The 14193-nt window shown below is 33.9% G+C and overlaps 1 protein-coding gene across 1 annotated transcript; it reads right to left on the bottom strand.

The window, feature by feature from the left end:
* Positions 1–12554: 12554 nt before the first annotated feature.
* Positions 12555–13424, bottom strand: LOC125823438 (uncharacterized). Its single transcript, XM_049502820.1, has one exon. The coding sequence runs from the start codon at positions 13422–13424 to the stop codon at positions 12555–12557; it is 870 nt and encodes a 289-aa protein (XP_049358777.1).
* Positions 13425–14193: the final 769 nt, after the last annotated feature.

The raw sequence follows: 14193 nt of genomic DNA on the forward strand, positions 1-14193 counted from the left end.
TTTAATTGTCTAAACCAATGTAAAAACTAAAGAACAAATATTCAATATTATTGTTATTCTTAGTGTTGAATTGATTTTCTTTTTGCATTAGTATTAATTTGATTTTGATTTAAGCTTTATTATAATTACCAACATCTGTGCACTATAATATTTATTGGACCATTCAGAATTCTAAGTTTCAAACTTGAAACCATATATCATATATCATATATATATAAAAGAGAACCCTAGTCCCGCCTACATGGCGCCACCACAAACCAAAATTCCCTTTTAATTTATTTATTTCCAAAATTAGCCTTCCCTTCCATGAAAAAGTTGTGACTTTTATGAAAAGTTGTGACTTTTACGAAGAGTTGCGACTTTTATGAAGAGTTGCAACTTTTATGAAGAGTTGCGACATTTATGAAAAGTTTCAATTTTTATGGAAAGTTGTAACTTTTATGAAAGGTTGTGACTTTTTCAAAGAGTTGTGACCTTTTCGATAAGGTAGAATAAACATTTATTAACACTATCCTTCGTTGTCTATAAATAGAGGGATTTCCTCTCATTTTAAAACAACAAAAATTTTGAACTAATTCTTCTTCTTCTTTTGCACAATTAAATATTCGTGTACTTTGCGGCTGTTGAGTTGCTCAATGAAACCATTATTTTTGTATCAATATACTGGTGAATAGAATCATTCTATCCTGACCGGATCTATTCTTTTAAACCTTGGGGGTATTATAGGGGAATAATTTCCTTAAGGGGACAATGTGCATTCAGTGGGCTCGATTTTTTCCTTTCTGTTTCATTCTATTATTATAGATCCTGGTATGTTTTTTACAGTAATTAATTTATGCTTATGTTATTAATTATTATTTTTTAGTACATGTTTTTAACTTTGTTGTTTATGTTTATGCTTTTGATCAATATGTAGATATGTTAATCAAGAGTTTGATGTAATCATTAGACTATTGGTGTCATGTAGATTAGAATTCTTAAACTTGTAAAATAAATGGCTCTGATCTCTATAGAGTTTTCAGTGGCTAAAAGATCCTCGAGATGTCCAAGAAGGGACTTTTGAGTGTTCAAAAGTTATGGTGGTTCTACACTATCTTGGAGTTTTTGTTATTCAACTTTCTATCTTATCGAGTCATTCAATTGATTAGTGACATCAAAAATATAATGGAATGTAGTGGGATTGTAAGTATTGTACTCAACCTTAATCAAAAGTTTGGGGTTCAAATGTTGGATTGGAGTCAATTAATTACCCCTCAAAGTAGGATGAATCCATATTAATCCAATATTAAAGAAATCATTATCTTCTTATAAACATTAGATTAAAAGTCGCAAAAAAATAAAGTTTTAACCATATTGATTGAAACATAAACAACAAAATATGCTTTTTGGCTATCAAAGTAGTGTCATTGACTGCGAATGATTTTGAATAAGGAACTTGCCAAGACATCATTTAATCCAAATTATTTGAGCGACATATGTTATTCCATTGAACTCCAAGAGATGTGTTTTTAAATTTTAATTAACTTATCAAGTGAACAACTAATTATATAAGATGTATAATACTTAGATTATGTATGTAGAGGTCTTGAATAGGAGAAAATTCTTGCAATTGATGAATAAAATGCTTGTACCACCTTTTGAAAATACAAATATAAACAATTAAACAATTACATATCTTTTCTAAAGACTTTGGTGATGAATAACTAAAGTCAAATGATGAATTAATAACAAAATGCATAAACACTTGGAATAAAAAATATTCTTGATAATTTATCGTAGGGTTGTACCCACTCAAAAATACTAATATTATCAAATGTTCAGAAGTAGATTATTGACGTAGTTCACCACCGCGCGAAGCGCGGGAAATTACCTAGTAATATATTAAAAGATAAAAACTATGAAAAAGGATAATAAATATTTAAAAATTATATCAAAGTAAATATTTTATGTATAAAATAAAATTTTAAAATTATATGTATAATGTCGGATTTGTTTGGTCTCGAATTGGTTTTTTTTGTTAAAACCAAACCAACCCAAATATAGTTGGATTTTTTTTTTTCAATACCAAACCAAGTCAAACCAAACCATTAGTCGGGTTTTTTCCCGATTTGACTCGATTTGCGGTGTGGTTCAGTTTTTGGTTCGGTTTTGTACACCCCTAGTTGCCACCTACGGACCGTACTGGTCTATTTAGGTCGAGTTATTTGGGCCTAAAATCAAGGGCAAATCCTACAAATTGTTTCTACAGACAATCAAACTTCCTACGGTCCCTAGATCCCATCCACAAACCTCAACTTTAAAATCAAAATCTCACTAATTCTGGGACCTTTTTACGAAACCTTTCTATGGTTCGTAGTCCATTCGACGGACCATCATGGTCAATCGTATAATGGGTTACTGGGCTTACTTTCCAAAAATATTTTCCACCTTCCTACGAGATTGGTCTATGACCCATACTACTTCATAAGAACCGTAGACTAGTCTTGTGGAATTGAACCAGTAGCCCTCTTTGGCTTTCTTTCCTTTTACAAATTATGAGGTGTTACAGTATCTCCCCTTGGGAACATTCATCCTCGAACGGGACTCAAGCTAGCATGAATAAAGTAGGAGAGAAAGTAAAAACACAACATGAATGCAATTTTCATCAAAATGCACATAAACATGGAGAATCACTCCAAGCTAGATCATAACATCAAAATCAAGTTTTCTTGAACATACATGCATATGGAAACATGAAAATGACTAAAATGCATGAATCCAAAAGTATGAACAATGAGGGACTAATACCTCAAGCTAGAGTAGGAGTAGAGGGAAAGAGATGAGGATAGTAGGACATCATATCGGCTTTGGCCTCCACGTAGCACCCTCAACTAAGTGATTCCTCCAATGAACCTTCACAGAAGCAACTTCCTTATTTCTCAACCTCCGGATTTGTTGGTCCAAATTCTCATTAGAACCTTTTCTTAAGAAAGATTCTTTTTAACTCCCAAACCTTCCAAAGATATAATGGACGTCGGATGTCCAACACATTCCTTCAACAAAGAGACATGGAAGACTGGATATACCAATGCAAAATCATTATGCAAGTCAAGTTCATAAGCAACTTCGCCAATATGCCTCAAAATTTGATATTGGCCCACATATTGGGGACTAAGTTTCCCCTTCTTTCAAAATCTCATTTACACCCTTCATGGGTAAAATTTTCAGGTAGACCCAATCATCAATATCAAATTCTAGTTCTCTTCTTCTAACAGCAAAATAAAACCTTTGTCAACTTTAAGCCTTTTTCAACCTCTCAGGAATAATTTGAACCTTTTCCATAGCCTCATGCACAAACTTGGGCCCTGTCGAAGCAAACTCACCAACTTCAAACCAAGACCTACACCTCCTCCAATAGAAAGTCTCAAATGGTGCCATCCCAATGCTAGAATGATAACTATTATTATAAGTAAACTTAATTAAGGGCAAATGATCATCCCAATTTCCCTTGAAGCCAATTATACAAGCTCTTAGCATATCAATTAAGGTTTGAATGGTACGCTTGGCTTGCCCATCAGTTTGAGGATGAAAAGTTGTGCTAAGTTTCACTTGAGTACCAAGACCTTTTTGAAACAACTTCCAAAACTGAGATGTAAATTGAGTACCTCAATGGAGATAATGGACAAAGGCACTCCATGCAACCTTACCATTTCACTAATGTAAATATTTCCATAGTCCTATGATGAGAATGAAGTCTTAACAGGAAAAAACTAAGCTGACTTTGTCATTTGGTCCATTATGACCCAAATTGAGTTAAACGGTTGATAGGTACGGGGTAAACGCGTAATGAAATCCATATTCAAATCATCCCACTTTCATGTAGAGCATTCTCAATATTATGCCTTGAAATACTAATGTTTTGAGCCAAACCACCTGATTTCAGATACTCAACTTTCATTTGTTGATAATTTGGACATTTAGTCAAAAATTCCCTTCATGTTCTTCTTCATCCCATTCCACGAGTAGACTTCCTGCAAATCTTGGTACATCTTGGTGGATCCCGGGTGAATACAATACCAATAACTATGAGCTTCTATCAAAATATGATTTCTCAACACATCAACATTTCAGAACATATAACGGCCTTGGTATCACAGGACACCATCTCCCCCTTGGGAGAAATCCTCAATGGGTTTTTTTGGGAAACTGACTTCTTCACGTAAGTAGTACCTGGTCAAGATCTTCATAGCCTTCACATCTGATACAAAGGACGATTTTGAACTGTTATTCATAACAACAACACCTTCATTAGAATAAACCAAACGAACACCCAATCGGGCCAATCTATGAACATTTCAAACTAAATCCTTCTTATCTTCCTCAACATGAGTAACACCACCCATTGATAACCAACTAAGAGCATCTGCCACCACATTCGCCCTTCTAGGATAATATAAGGCACGCTTGTTGTAATCCTTTAACAACTCAAGCCATCTCTTTTGGCGAAGATTCAAATCCTTTTGAGTGAACACATACTTCAAACTCTTGTGGTCGGTGATCATATCAACATGAACACCATACAGTTAATGTCTCTAAATCTTTAGAGCAAACACCACTGCTGCTAACTCCAAGTCATGAGTCCGAAAATTCTTTTCATGTAATTTTAATTGTTGTGAAACATAAACAATATTTTTTCTCATGTTTCATCAAGACACAACCAAGAACAATCTGTGAAGCATCACAATAAACCACAAAACCATATGATCCTTCCAGTAAAGTAAAAATAAGGGCCGAAGTGAGTTTATCCTTAAACTCTTAGAAACTCTTCTCACAAGCTTGCGATCATAGAAGTTTTACCTTATTTTGAGTCAACATCGTCAAAGGTGAAGAAATAGAGGAAAATCCTTCAACGAACCTTCTATAGTAACCGGTCAACTTGGTTTCATTAGGATCAACTTGAATACCTTCACCGGAGATAATATGGCCAAGGAAAGCAATGAACCTCAACCAAACTCACATTTGCTAAACTTAGCATACAATTCACGTTTTTCAAGAATTTGCAACACAATCTTTAAATGCTCAACATGATGGTTCTCACTCTGTGAGTATATCAAGATATCATCAATAAATAAAATCACAAACATGTCAAGATATTGGTTAAACACCCTATTCATCAAATTCATGAATGCCACCGATGCAATAGTCAAACCATACAACTTCCCCAAAAAACTCATAATGACCATATTGAGTTTGGAAAGGCATCTTCGAAATGTCATTATCCTTCACCCTCAATTGGTGATAGTCCGACCGAAGGTCAATCTCAGAGAACTAACTTGCTCTTTGGAGTTGATCAAACAAATCATCTATCCTTGGAATAGGATACTTATTCTTAATGGTAACCTTGTTCAATTGTTGATAATCAATACACATTCAGGGAGAATCATCCTTCTTTAAAAATAAACATATCAGAGCACCCCATGAAGAGATACTCGGTCTAATAAAATCCTCATCCAACAAATATTTAAATTGATCCTTTAACTCCTTTAGTTCTGCTAGGGACATGTAATAATGAGTAATAGAGATAGGCTGTATATTTGGGAGAAGGTCAATACCGAAGTTTATTTCTCTTTTTAGGAGGAGTACTGAGAAAATCATCAAGAAGCACTTTCGGAAACTCATTTACAATCGAAACTGATTCAAGAGTAGGGGTTTCGAAATCTATATCCCTATCCCAAAGAAGATGATAAATGCAACCCCTAGAAATTATTTTCCTAGATTTTAGGAAAAATATAAAATTACCCTTCAAAATGTAATTTCCCTCTTCCTATGACATGATAGGTTTGTTCGAAACCTTGAATGTGACCAGCCGGGTCCTACAATGTATGGAAGCATAAAGTTCATGAAGTTAATCCATCCCAAGAATAACATCAAAATCTAACATATCAAGCTCTACAAGATAAACATGAGTGACTCTATGAGAAACGAAAAATAGGACAATTTTTATATATTCTCTTAGCCACAAAAGCATGACCCACGGGAGTAGAGACATTAAAGGGATTAGAAAGAACTTTGGGACCAACATCAAATCTCATGGCCACATAAAGAGTAACAAGTGATAAGGTAGCACCCGAATCAAATAAAACATAAACATCAAGATCAAATACTTATAATATACTGATCAGCACATACGGAGAACCCTCACGGTTATGTCGAGTCTGAAGAGCATATAATCTAATTTTCTTCGACGCACCTGAACCCTTACCAATAGGTTGACCTTGCCTACCATTCCTTACCTTAGTAGCAAGCAATAGGCAATCTCTCATCTTGTGACCACTCTTTCCACATTTAAAGCAACCATCTGTACCGGCTAAACACTTGCTACCATGTTTCTTACCACACCTAGTGCAAGCAGGGGTAGAAGATCTATTACAACTATTTCCTCCTTGAGGCTTAGGGTTAGACAACCTATATTTGTTGAACTTAGGAGCCAAATCATTAGAGGAACCTTAACAAGAAAACTTTTGTCGGAATTAAGGACATCCTTGTCATCTGGACTTAGAATGAGAAAAGTCACTATCACCAGTTCTTGCCCTCTTTAAATCTTTTGCCCTTTCCTTGAGCTTCTCCTATTCAATTTGTTGGGAATATATCATTAAGTGAGAAATATCCATTTCCTTGATCAACATGGTGGTACAACATTCTTTGCAAAACGAACTTAATCATCATTGCCCTAGAGTCGGCAACCATAGTCAGCCAATTGAGTGAAATTTAAAGAATACTTTTGTACACTCATATTGCCTTGACAGAGGTTAATGAACTCAAGAACATTCTCTTTTCTCATTTCAAGAGGAAAGAAACTATCAGAAAAAACTTCCTTAAATTTCTCCCAATCAATAGGACCTGCATCAAACCGCCCTCTCACTCTTTCATTGTTCAAACCATACTTAAGAAACACCCTTCAGTTCATAAGTGGCCAACTCCCGCATGCTCTACCATATAAAATCCCATAATACCTATTATCTTATAAACACCCTTCATCTTAGTGAAGTCTTTTATCGTTGCCACCATCGTATTCACATTTGGGTTTATGGGAGAATTAGTCTCTCTATTGTATTAAGTCATCATGTCTTGAGACAACACTAGGAAAGTGGCTCGGAATTCAGCATGAGTAACTTTCTCGGTCAAGGGATCAACCGGAACTTTAGGAACCTTGAGCTCAACATTGTCATTACCCTCATTCCTTCTCATATGAGCTCTTCATGGGGCTATATCCTAAAGAGGATCGAACCTGATTTGGGAAAAGGATCTTTATAGAGAAAGACTTTATGACACGACTTTAAAATAATGAAAGAAGTGAATTTTCCTAAAGGTTTCGTAGCCTCCTATTCAAAAATGTGGGGCGCTTCACACTCATGAGCAGGACTATACTTAATGCGATTGTCAGACATCCTAGGACCTTTTTCTAAAACTTTATGCTCTGAATACCATGTTTGTGATGACCCCAAAGTACACCCTAGATGTGACATGGTGAATAAGACCTCGAGAGGCCCTACACAAGACACTTTACATACATTTAACATAAAATAATAGACAAAAGTAGATAGTTTCATATTAAGAAAAGAGTTTGACATTTATAGCAAAAGTCTAACATAGTCTTGACAATCGTTTATACAACATCAATGCAGTGGTAGTGATGTAACCCATACACCACGTACAACATCCAAAAGTAAATAAAATAAGAAATCAATAAAGGTGACATCATCCTCAAAGTATGAGGACTCACTAAGTCTTTGAATCTCTATGTGCTCACTAGCAACGAATGGAGGGAGAAGAGTCGTCAAGTCCTACATTAAGGAAATAGTGTAGGCACAAATATGGACTAGTACATGGTATATGGAATGTACTAAGTATGAGGGAAATGCAATAAAATATGGAACATTATCATAATAGGATATAATCAAAAACATGAAATGCATGACCAAGCTAAACATAGAAAAACCCTTCTTAAGAAACATCATAAACTTGAACATGGTCAATGCATCTAGAATTCATAAGGAAATATTCAATAAACACTTTAAAGTAACATAATTCATTTTGTGGGATATTTACTATCAGCTGACACAGACCATGTGAGCTATCACATGGAACTCGGTGTCTTGCTCCCATACTGAAAAGAGATGTCCTTACTTGACAAAGAAATTACCTTAACTTTTATCATAGGAGGATCCACTAGCTATGTCAATTAAGACAATATACATGGGTACAAAATTAGGGATAAATATATTTCTACTAAGGACCCGACCTCTACTAACGAGAGAGCCTCCATCTCAATATCCTCTCGGTGCTAAGTAAAAATCTCAATAGAATAGTCATAAACATGAAAATATCATCATCCATGGAAAAGCATAATTTAGTTGTTAATCCAAGCTAATAATATCATGCAATAGCACCTTAAAACTTGAATCATGCATGCACGAGAAAACCTTTCACCAAACCATGATCCCTTAATGTGAGAAAACCTTTCACAACGTCATTTATGTCAATCTTATAGAAACCTAGATCATAAAACCTTTCCTTTCATAAACCATGCATAAGTTGATGAAAACATCATTCATTGCTTATTCATATATTCATATAAATTAGGATTCATAGTAAAGATCATGATCAATACATGGGTTCATATGGAGTTGAATTGAAAACATGTATGTAATTGAGTTTAAATCATCATATTATAATCATAATTAAATAATTAACTCCATACAAATAGAACCCATGAGGAATTCAATGAAAACATAATCAATTGGATTGAAATTTGACTTGGAGATTGGGAAACCTTGGGGCGCAATGGGTTAATGGAACCCATTGATGAATCCCTGCATAGCTTGAGGATCAATGCCTAGAATCAATAGTGAAAATGAGTCTTAAACTTGAAACCCTAGCTTCTTCTTCCTTATTCCTTGAGAGAAAAACTTGAGATGATTTGGGGATTCTTGGGAGAATGATTTGGAAATGGGTAAATTAGCACTAAAATAGTCATAGGGGCTTATTTATAGGAAAAAACGACATAATAATTTGGTGCATAGAAAAAGACCAAAACACCCTTTAAAATAACTATCGGTCAGACCTACGGTTGTGACCTATGGACAATAGAAATTTCTATGGACTTTACTCGTGAATTGTAGGTTGAGTGAATGGGCCTGAAATTAAGGGCAAATCCTACAACTCGTTCTACGGACCATCAAACTTCATGTGGTCTGTAGACCCCATCCGTACACCTCAACTTTTAGCTCAAAATTTCACAAGTGTGGGACCTTTCTATGGAACCTTCCTATGGTTTATAGTCCATTCGACGAACCGTCCTAGTCAATCGTACAACAAGTTACTGGGCTTGTTTTCAAAAATATTTTTTCCACTTCTGACGAGACTGGTCTACGACCCATAGAACTTCCTACGAACCATAGGCTTGTCTCATCGAATTGAACCAGAAGCCCTTTATGGCCTTCTTTCCTTTTATGAATTCTTAGGTGTTATAGTAGTGCAACCAGTGTCTCATGTATCCATGCTTCGGAAGTATGTACCAGATGAGTCTCACGTTCTTTCACTCAATTAAGTGGAGTTGGGTACATACGTGGTTCGCAAAAGTAAATAGTAACATGCTTCTTCCCCATGAATACGGGAGGTGGGGTTAACCTTGACAATCCTCCACTAATGCAGGACATGGTCCATGAACGGAAAGCACAAATTAAGATTCACCAGTAAGAGCTACATCAGCTTAACTTTTTTTAGAGTTGAAAAATACTCTTATGGGGTGCTCAGGATTCGTTTTGAACATGAAAACTTCCTGCGGTCTGTAGACCCAATCCGTACACCTCAACTTTCAACTTAAAATTTCATCAAGTCTGAGACCTTTCTACGAACCTTCCTACGGTCTATAGTCCATTTGACGAACTGTCCTGGTCAATCGTAGAATGGTTAATGGGCTTGTTTTCAAAAATATTTTTTCCACTTCCTACTAGGCTGATCTACGACCCATAGAACTTCGTACAAACCATAGACTTGTCTCGTGGAATCGAACCAGTAGCCCTTTATGGCCTCTTTCCTTTTCCGAAGTCTGAGGTGTTATAGTTGTGCAATCGGTGTTTCATGTCTCCATGCTTCAGAAGTATGTGCTAGATGAGTCTCACGTGCTTTCACTCAATTAAGTGGAGTTGGCTACATACGTGGTTCACAAACGTAAATAGTAACATTCTTCTTCCCCAGAATGCGGGAGGAGAGGTTAACCTTGACAAGCCTCCACGAATGCAGGACATGGTCCATGAATGCAAAGCACAAATCTTGATTCACCAGTAAGAGCTACATCAGCTGAACTTTTTAAGAGTTGAAAAATACTCCTACGGGGTGCTCAAGATTCGTTTGGAATCTCATGCATGCAAATGAGATATGCAACCCCACAGAATTTGATATTTTGGACTGAACGGAGATGTCAAAACTTCAAATTGAGGTGGTTTCCACAAAATATAGCCTCACACCCAAACTCTATTTTAAGACAAATTCCATAAGGTAGCTCCGAATAAGCCTGGAAGCCTCAGAATCTGCACCGAATGTCTAGACTAAACTTGAAAGGGCTAATGGGATTGTCAAAATTGCATTGTGAGGTCGTCGACCTGAAGTATTGACCGAGGTCAACCATTCAAGTTCTAGAAGCTCCAAAATACGAAATGTCACACAAAACCCAAACAAACGACCCAATGACCAAACTATCAGTGAGACTAAGTCATAAATGACTTGAGACCGCTATAGGAATACTCTTAACGCCGAAATTATTAGAAAATGGTAAAAATGACCTAGAGGGTCATTACAATACCACATGTAGTGTAAGTGTAATTTTCATAAGGAAGGGAAATAAATGTTTGATCTTAGAATAAGGGGTGAATCAAACATTAAATTATAATAAAATAGTACTTACTGCGATGAACACTATTTTTTTATAATGGATTTTATAATAAAAAACAATATTTTCTTACTATTCATAATTATTACTCCTTCTGTTTCAATTAATTTGTCTTGCTTTTAACTTTAGTTCATTTAAAAAATAATGTTTCTTTCCTCTTTTGGCATCTGCTTCATTCTAACTTCACACATGACATGTTTAAGATCACAAGATGGAAGGACATATTAATACATGTTATTTATCTTAATTTAAGACCACAAAATTTAAAAAAATTATTTACTTTATTAAATTTCAGGCTTTATCAAAACCAAATAAATAAATTTAAACAGAGGGAATAGTATCTAAAAGTAATATAAAATAAATAATTTGAAAAAATGGCAACTGTAATATGAACCTCCAATTTTTTTTGTTTCTTCAAGAGGGAAAATCTAAGTCCTAAAATAAATCAAATCAAAGGTTATTGTCTTTATTTGTTGATTCAGTTTTTAGAAGAAGTAACAATATTTTTTTCCTTTAGGCAATTCTATCGAATATTTTAAGGGCATTAGAAGCATATTATATCTTTTTTTCAAAATTGAATTGGTTATTACCACTTATCATACAAAACCTTAATCATTGTGTGTTTCCTCTTTGACTATACTAGTCACTTTAGGTTAATATATTGTTTGGGTGACACAATAATGTTATAATTTTGTGCTTTCTTAAAATAAATTAAGATTCCAATGGGCTAGTTCAATGTAAATAACTATTGACAAAAAATACATCTCTATTTATTTTACCCCTTGTTTGAATAATTAACAAATTAAAGGGATATTGATTTTGCTTCTAAAGAAAGATGGTCCAATAATGAAAAAGATTTGCTCCAAACTATTATATATGGTGTGTAAATGACACATATTACATATTTATTGATTTGAAAGTAAAAAAAAAAAAACTTTGAAATCTATAACTACAAATAAAGATAAAGGAAAAGTACATTAAATGTTATTTACATTTTTAGAATAGCAGTAGGGCGTTGAACTTGGACTCTTAAAAATAAATTTAAGCGAATTCATTCAATTTTCTTTTGAATATGTCCAAATCAAGAAGAAATATATAACACAAATTGTCTTACATACGTCCAAAGACATTAAAGTGGTGTAATTTAATTATTATTTTCAATTACTTTTGATATTTCATTATTATAGTCTTTTCTTTTTCTATTATCAAACACAAAAAGATTTCACAAATTTTTAATCAAGTTAGCTTGTTAAATGCATTTACACAATAATTATTACAAATTATAGAATAAAACTATGTTTTTTGATCATATACTAGAGGCTCAGAGATTTTATGATGTTTGGTCCGATTCCTGATGCAATTTTCATGATTTGTTTTCTATCTAATCTTTTTCAAACATAAAAATTGGAATCCAAAGGTAGAGCATAAAAATATATAAATATACAGATTAAACGATACTTGTAATTCACTATTATATCAAAAACATTTGTTGCATAAAATATTAAGGGTCCTCAAGGGGACTAAATGAACTACAAACTAAAATATGATTACTTCTACTCCATTTTTAGAAAGATTAACATACATAAAAAGGACTTATGATTTTTTGCAAATTCTAAGACATTATTTATGGGAAGGAAGACTTGCCATTTCTTTTGACATATTTCCGCATCCACACATGCTTCCCATTAATACTAAATTTAACTTTAGATTCATCTTTTAGAATAGACTCTACAATTTCAGGTGTAACAAACACGATCCGAGCATAAAGAGCTTGTTCATTGCATTTCACATCTTGCATGATAATGGACTCAATGTTGTCTCCAAAATATGATGTAAAGAATTCCCTTATTTCCCATTCTGCAATAGGATAGCCTTTTGAGAAAGTAAGAAACATGCTCCGTTCTTCATATGGTACGTTATTTCCCTTCATCCTCCAAGTAGACATCATGTCACCTTCAAGTCCTAGATGAGACATTCTTTCACTCAAAGATAACTCACAAGGAGGTGGCACCATTGTTAGTTTGCTTTCAATCAAGGTTTGTTTAGAACTTCCACTCATCATGGCCTTTTCCATGATATCTTGAAATGCCTTGTGACAAACCTCATTTAAAATCTTCCTCATCTCACTAATTGCATTGTCTCGATTTTCATGAAAAAATTGGAGAGATAAGTCTTTTCTAGTAAGGTGTTGAGTTAGCGGAATCTCACTTGAATAAGTTGAGACCAGGCCAAATTGATTGTCCTCAATGCATTTGAGACAAGTTGCACCCTCATCAGCAAGTTCGTTAATAAAAAAATTAGGTAGGGCCATGATCTTACATATAAAATTTTTGAAATGACATGTTCGCTCCAACCAAATCCATAATGACAATGTATGCATTGATTCCAAAGGATTACGCTCAAGGTTAATAACAAGTAAAGAATAAAGTTTTCGATCAATCTTATGAAAATGCTTGAATTCCTCCATAGTGATTTGAAAAGTTGGAGAATCCATACCAAGTCACATTGGTAGTGATCAAACCTGAAATGCCACAAATTAAATTATAATGAATAAAGAAGGAAAAAAAATAACCCTAATTTTGTCAAACAAATAAGCATACAAAATGAAATAAAATATATAAATCAACCAATATGATTCAAGCATATGAAGAAGACGAAATACACATTTTCATCTATGTAGAGATTTAAACAAAGACGAAAATAAAAAAAGCTTAGGCTACAAAAATGAAGTGAGGAAGAACAAACCAAAAGGTAACGTCAAGGGAGGGTTGTTTTGAAGAACTCAATTTGACAAAATAACTTGACAAGCTAACTCATTTATAGGTGAAAATTTTTTCACTGGTCAATGCTCTAATAAAGTTATTCTTATCAGTATTCTACCAAAACAAAGTAGAGTAATTATAGATTTGAAAAAAAAAACTAGAACAGTAATTACAATTTTTGAAGTATTTATAGAAAAATTTAGGACAGTAATTACAAATTTTGAAACATTTACACAAAAAGTCTTGTTTACTAGATTGCAATTAATTCTTCTTAGTGTCATTCTAGAAATCATATTGAAAGAACTTCATACACATTCTATACAAGAAATGATGAGAGAATCAAAGCTCAAGATCACCTAGAATAACTAATTACATAATCGCAAAATATATATATATATATATATATATATATATATAAAGAAACATAATGCTTTCTCTTCTACAATTATGAAAGAAACTTTTAGTTACATAGGGAGATATCAGTCTAAAAAATAAATGTAG

The sequence above is a fragment of the Solanum verrucosum genome, unplaced genomic scaffold (genome assembly GCF_900185275.1).
Source record: "Solanum verrucosum unplaced genomic scaffold, falcon-dt-bn FXZP01000012.1, whole genome shotgun sequence".
NCBI lineage: Eukaryota > Viridiplantae > Streptophyta > Magnoliopsida > Solanales > Solanaceae > Solanum > Solanum verrucosum.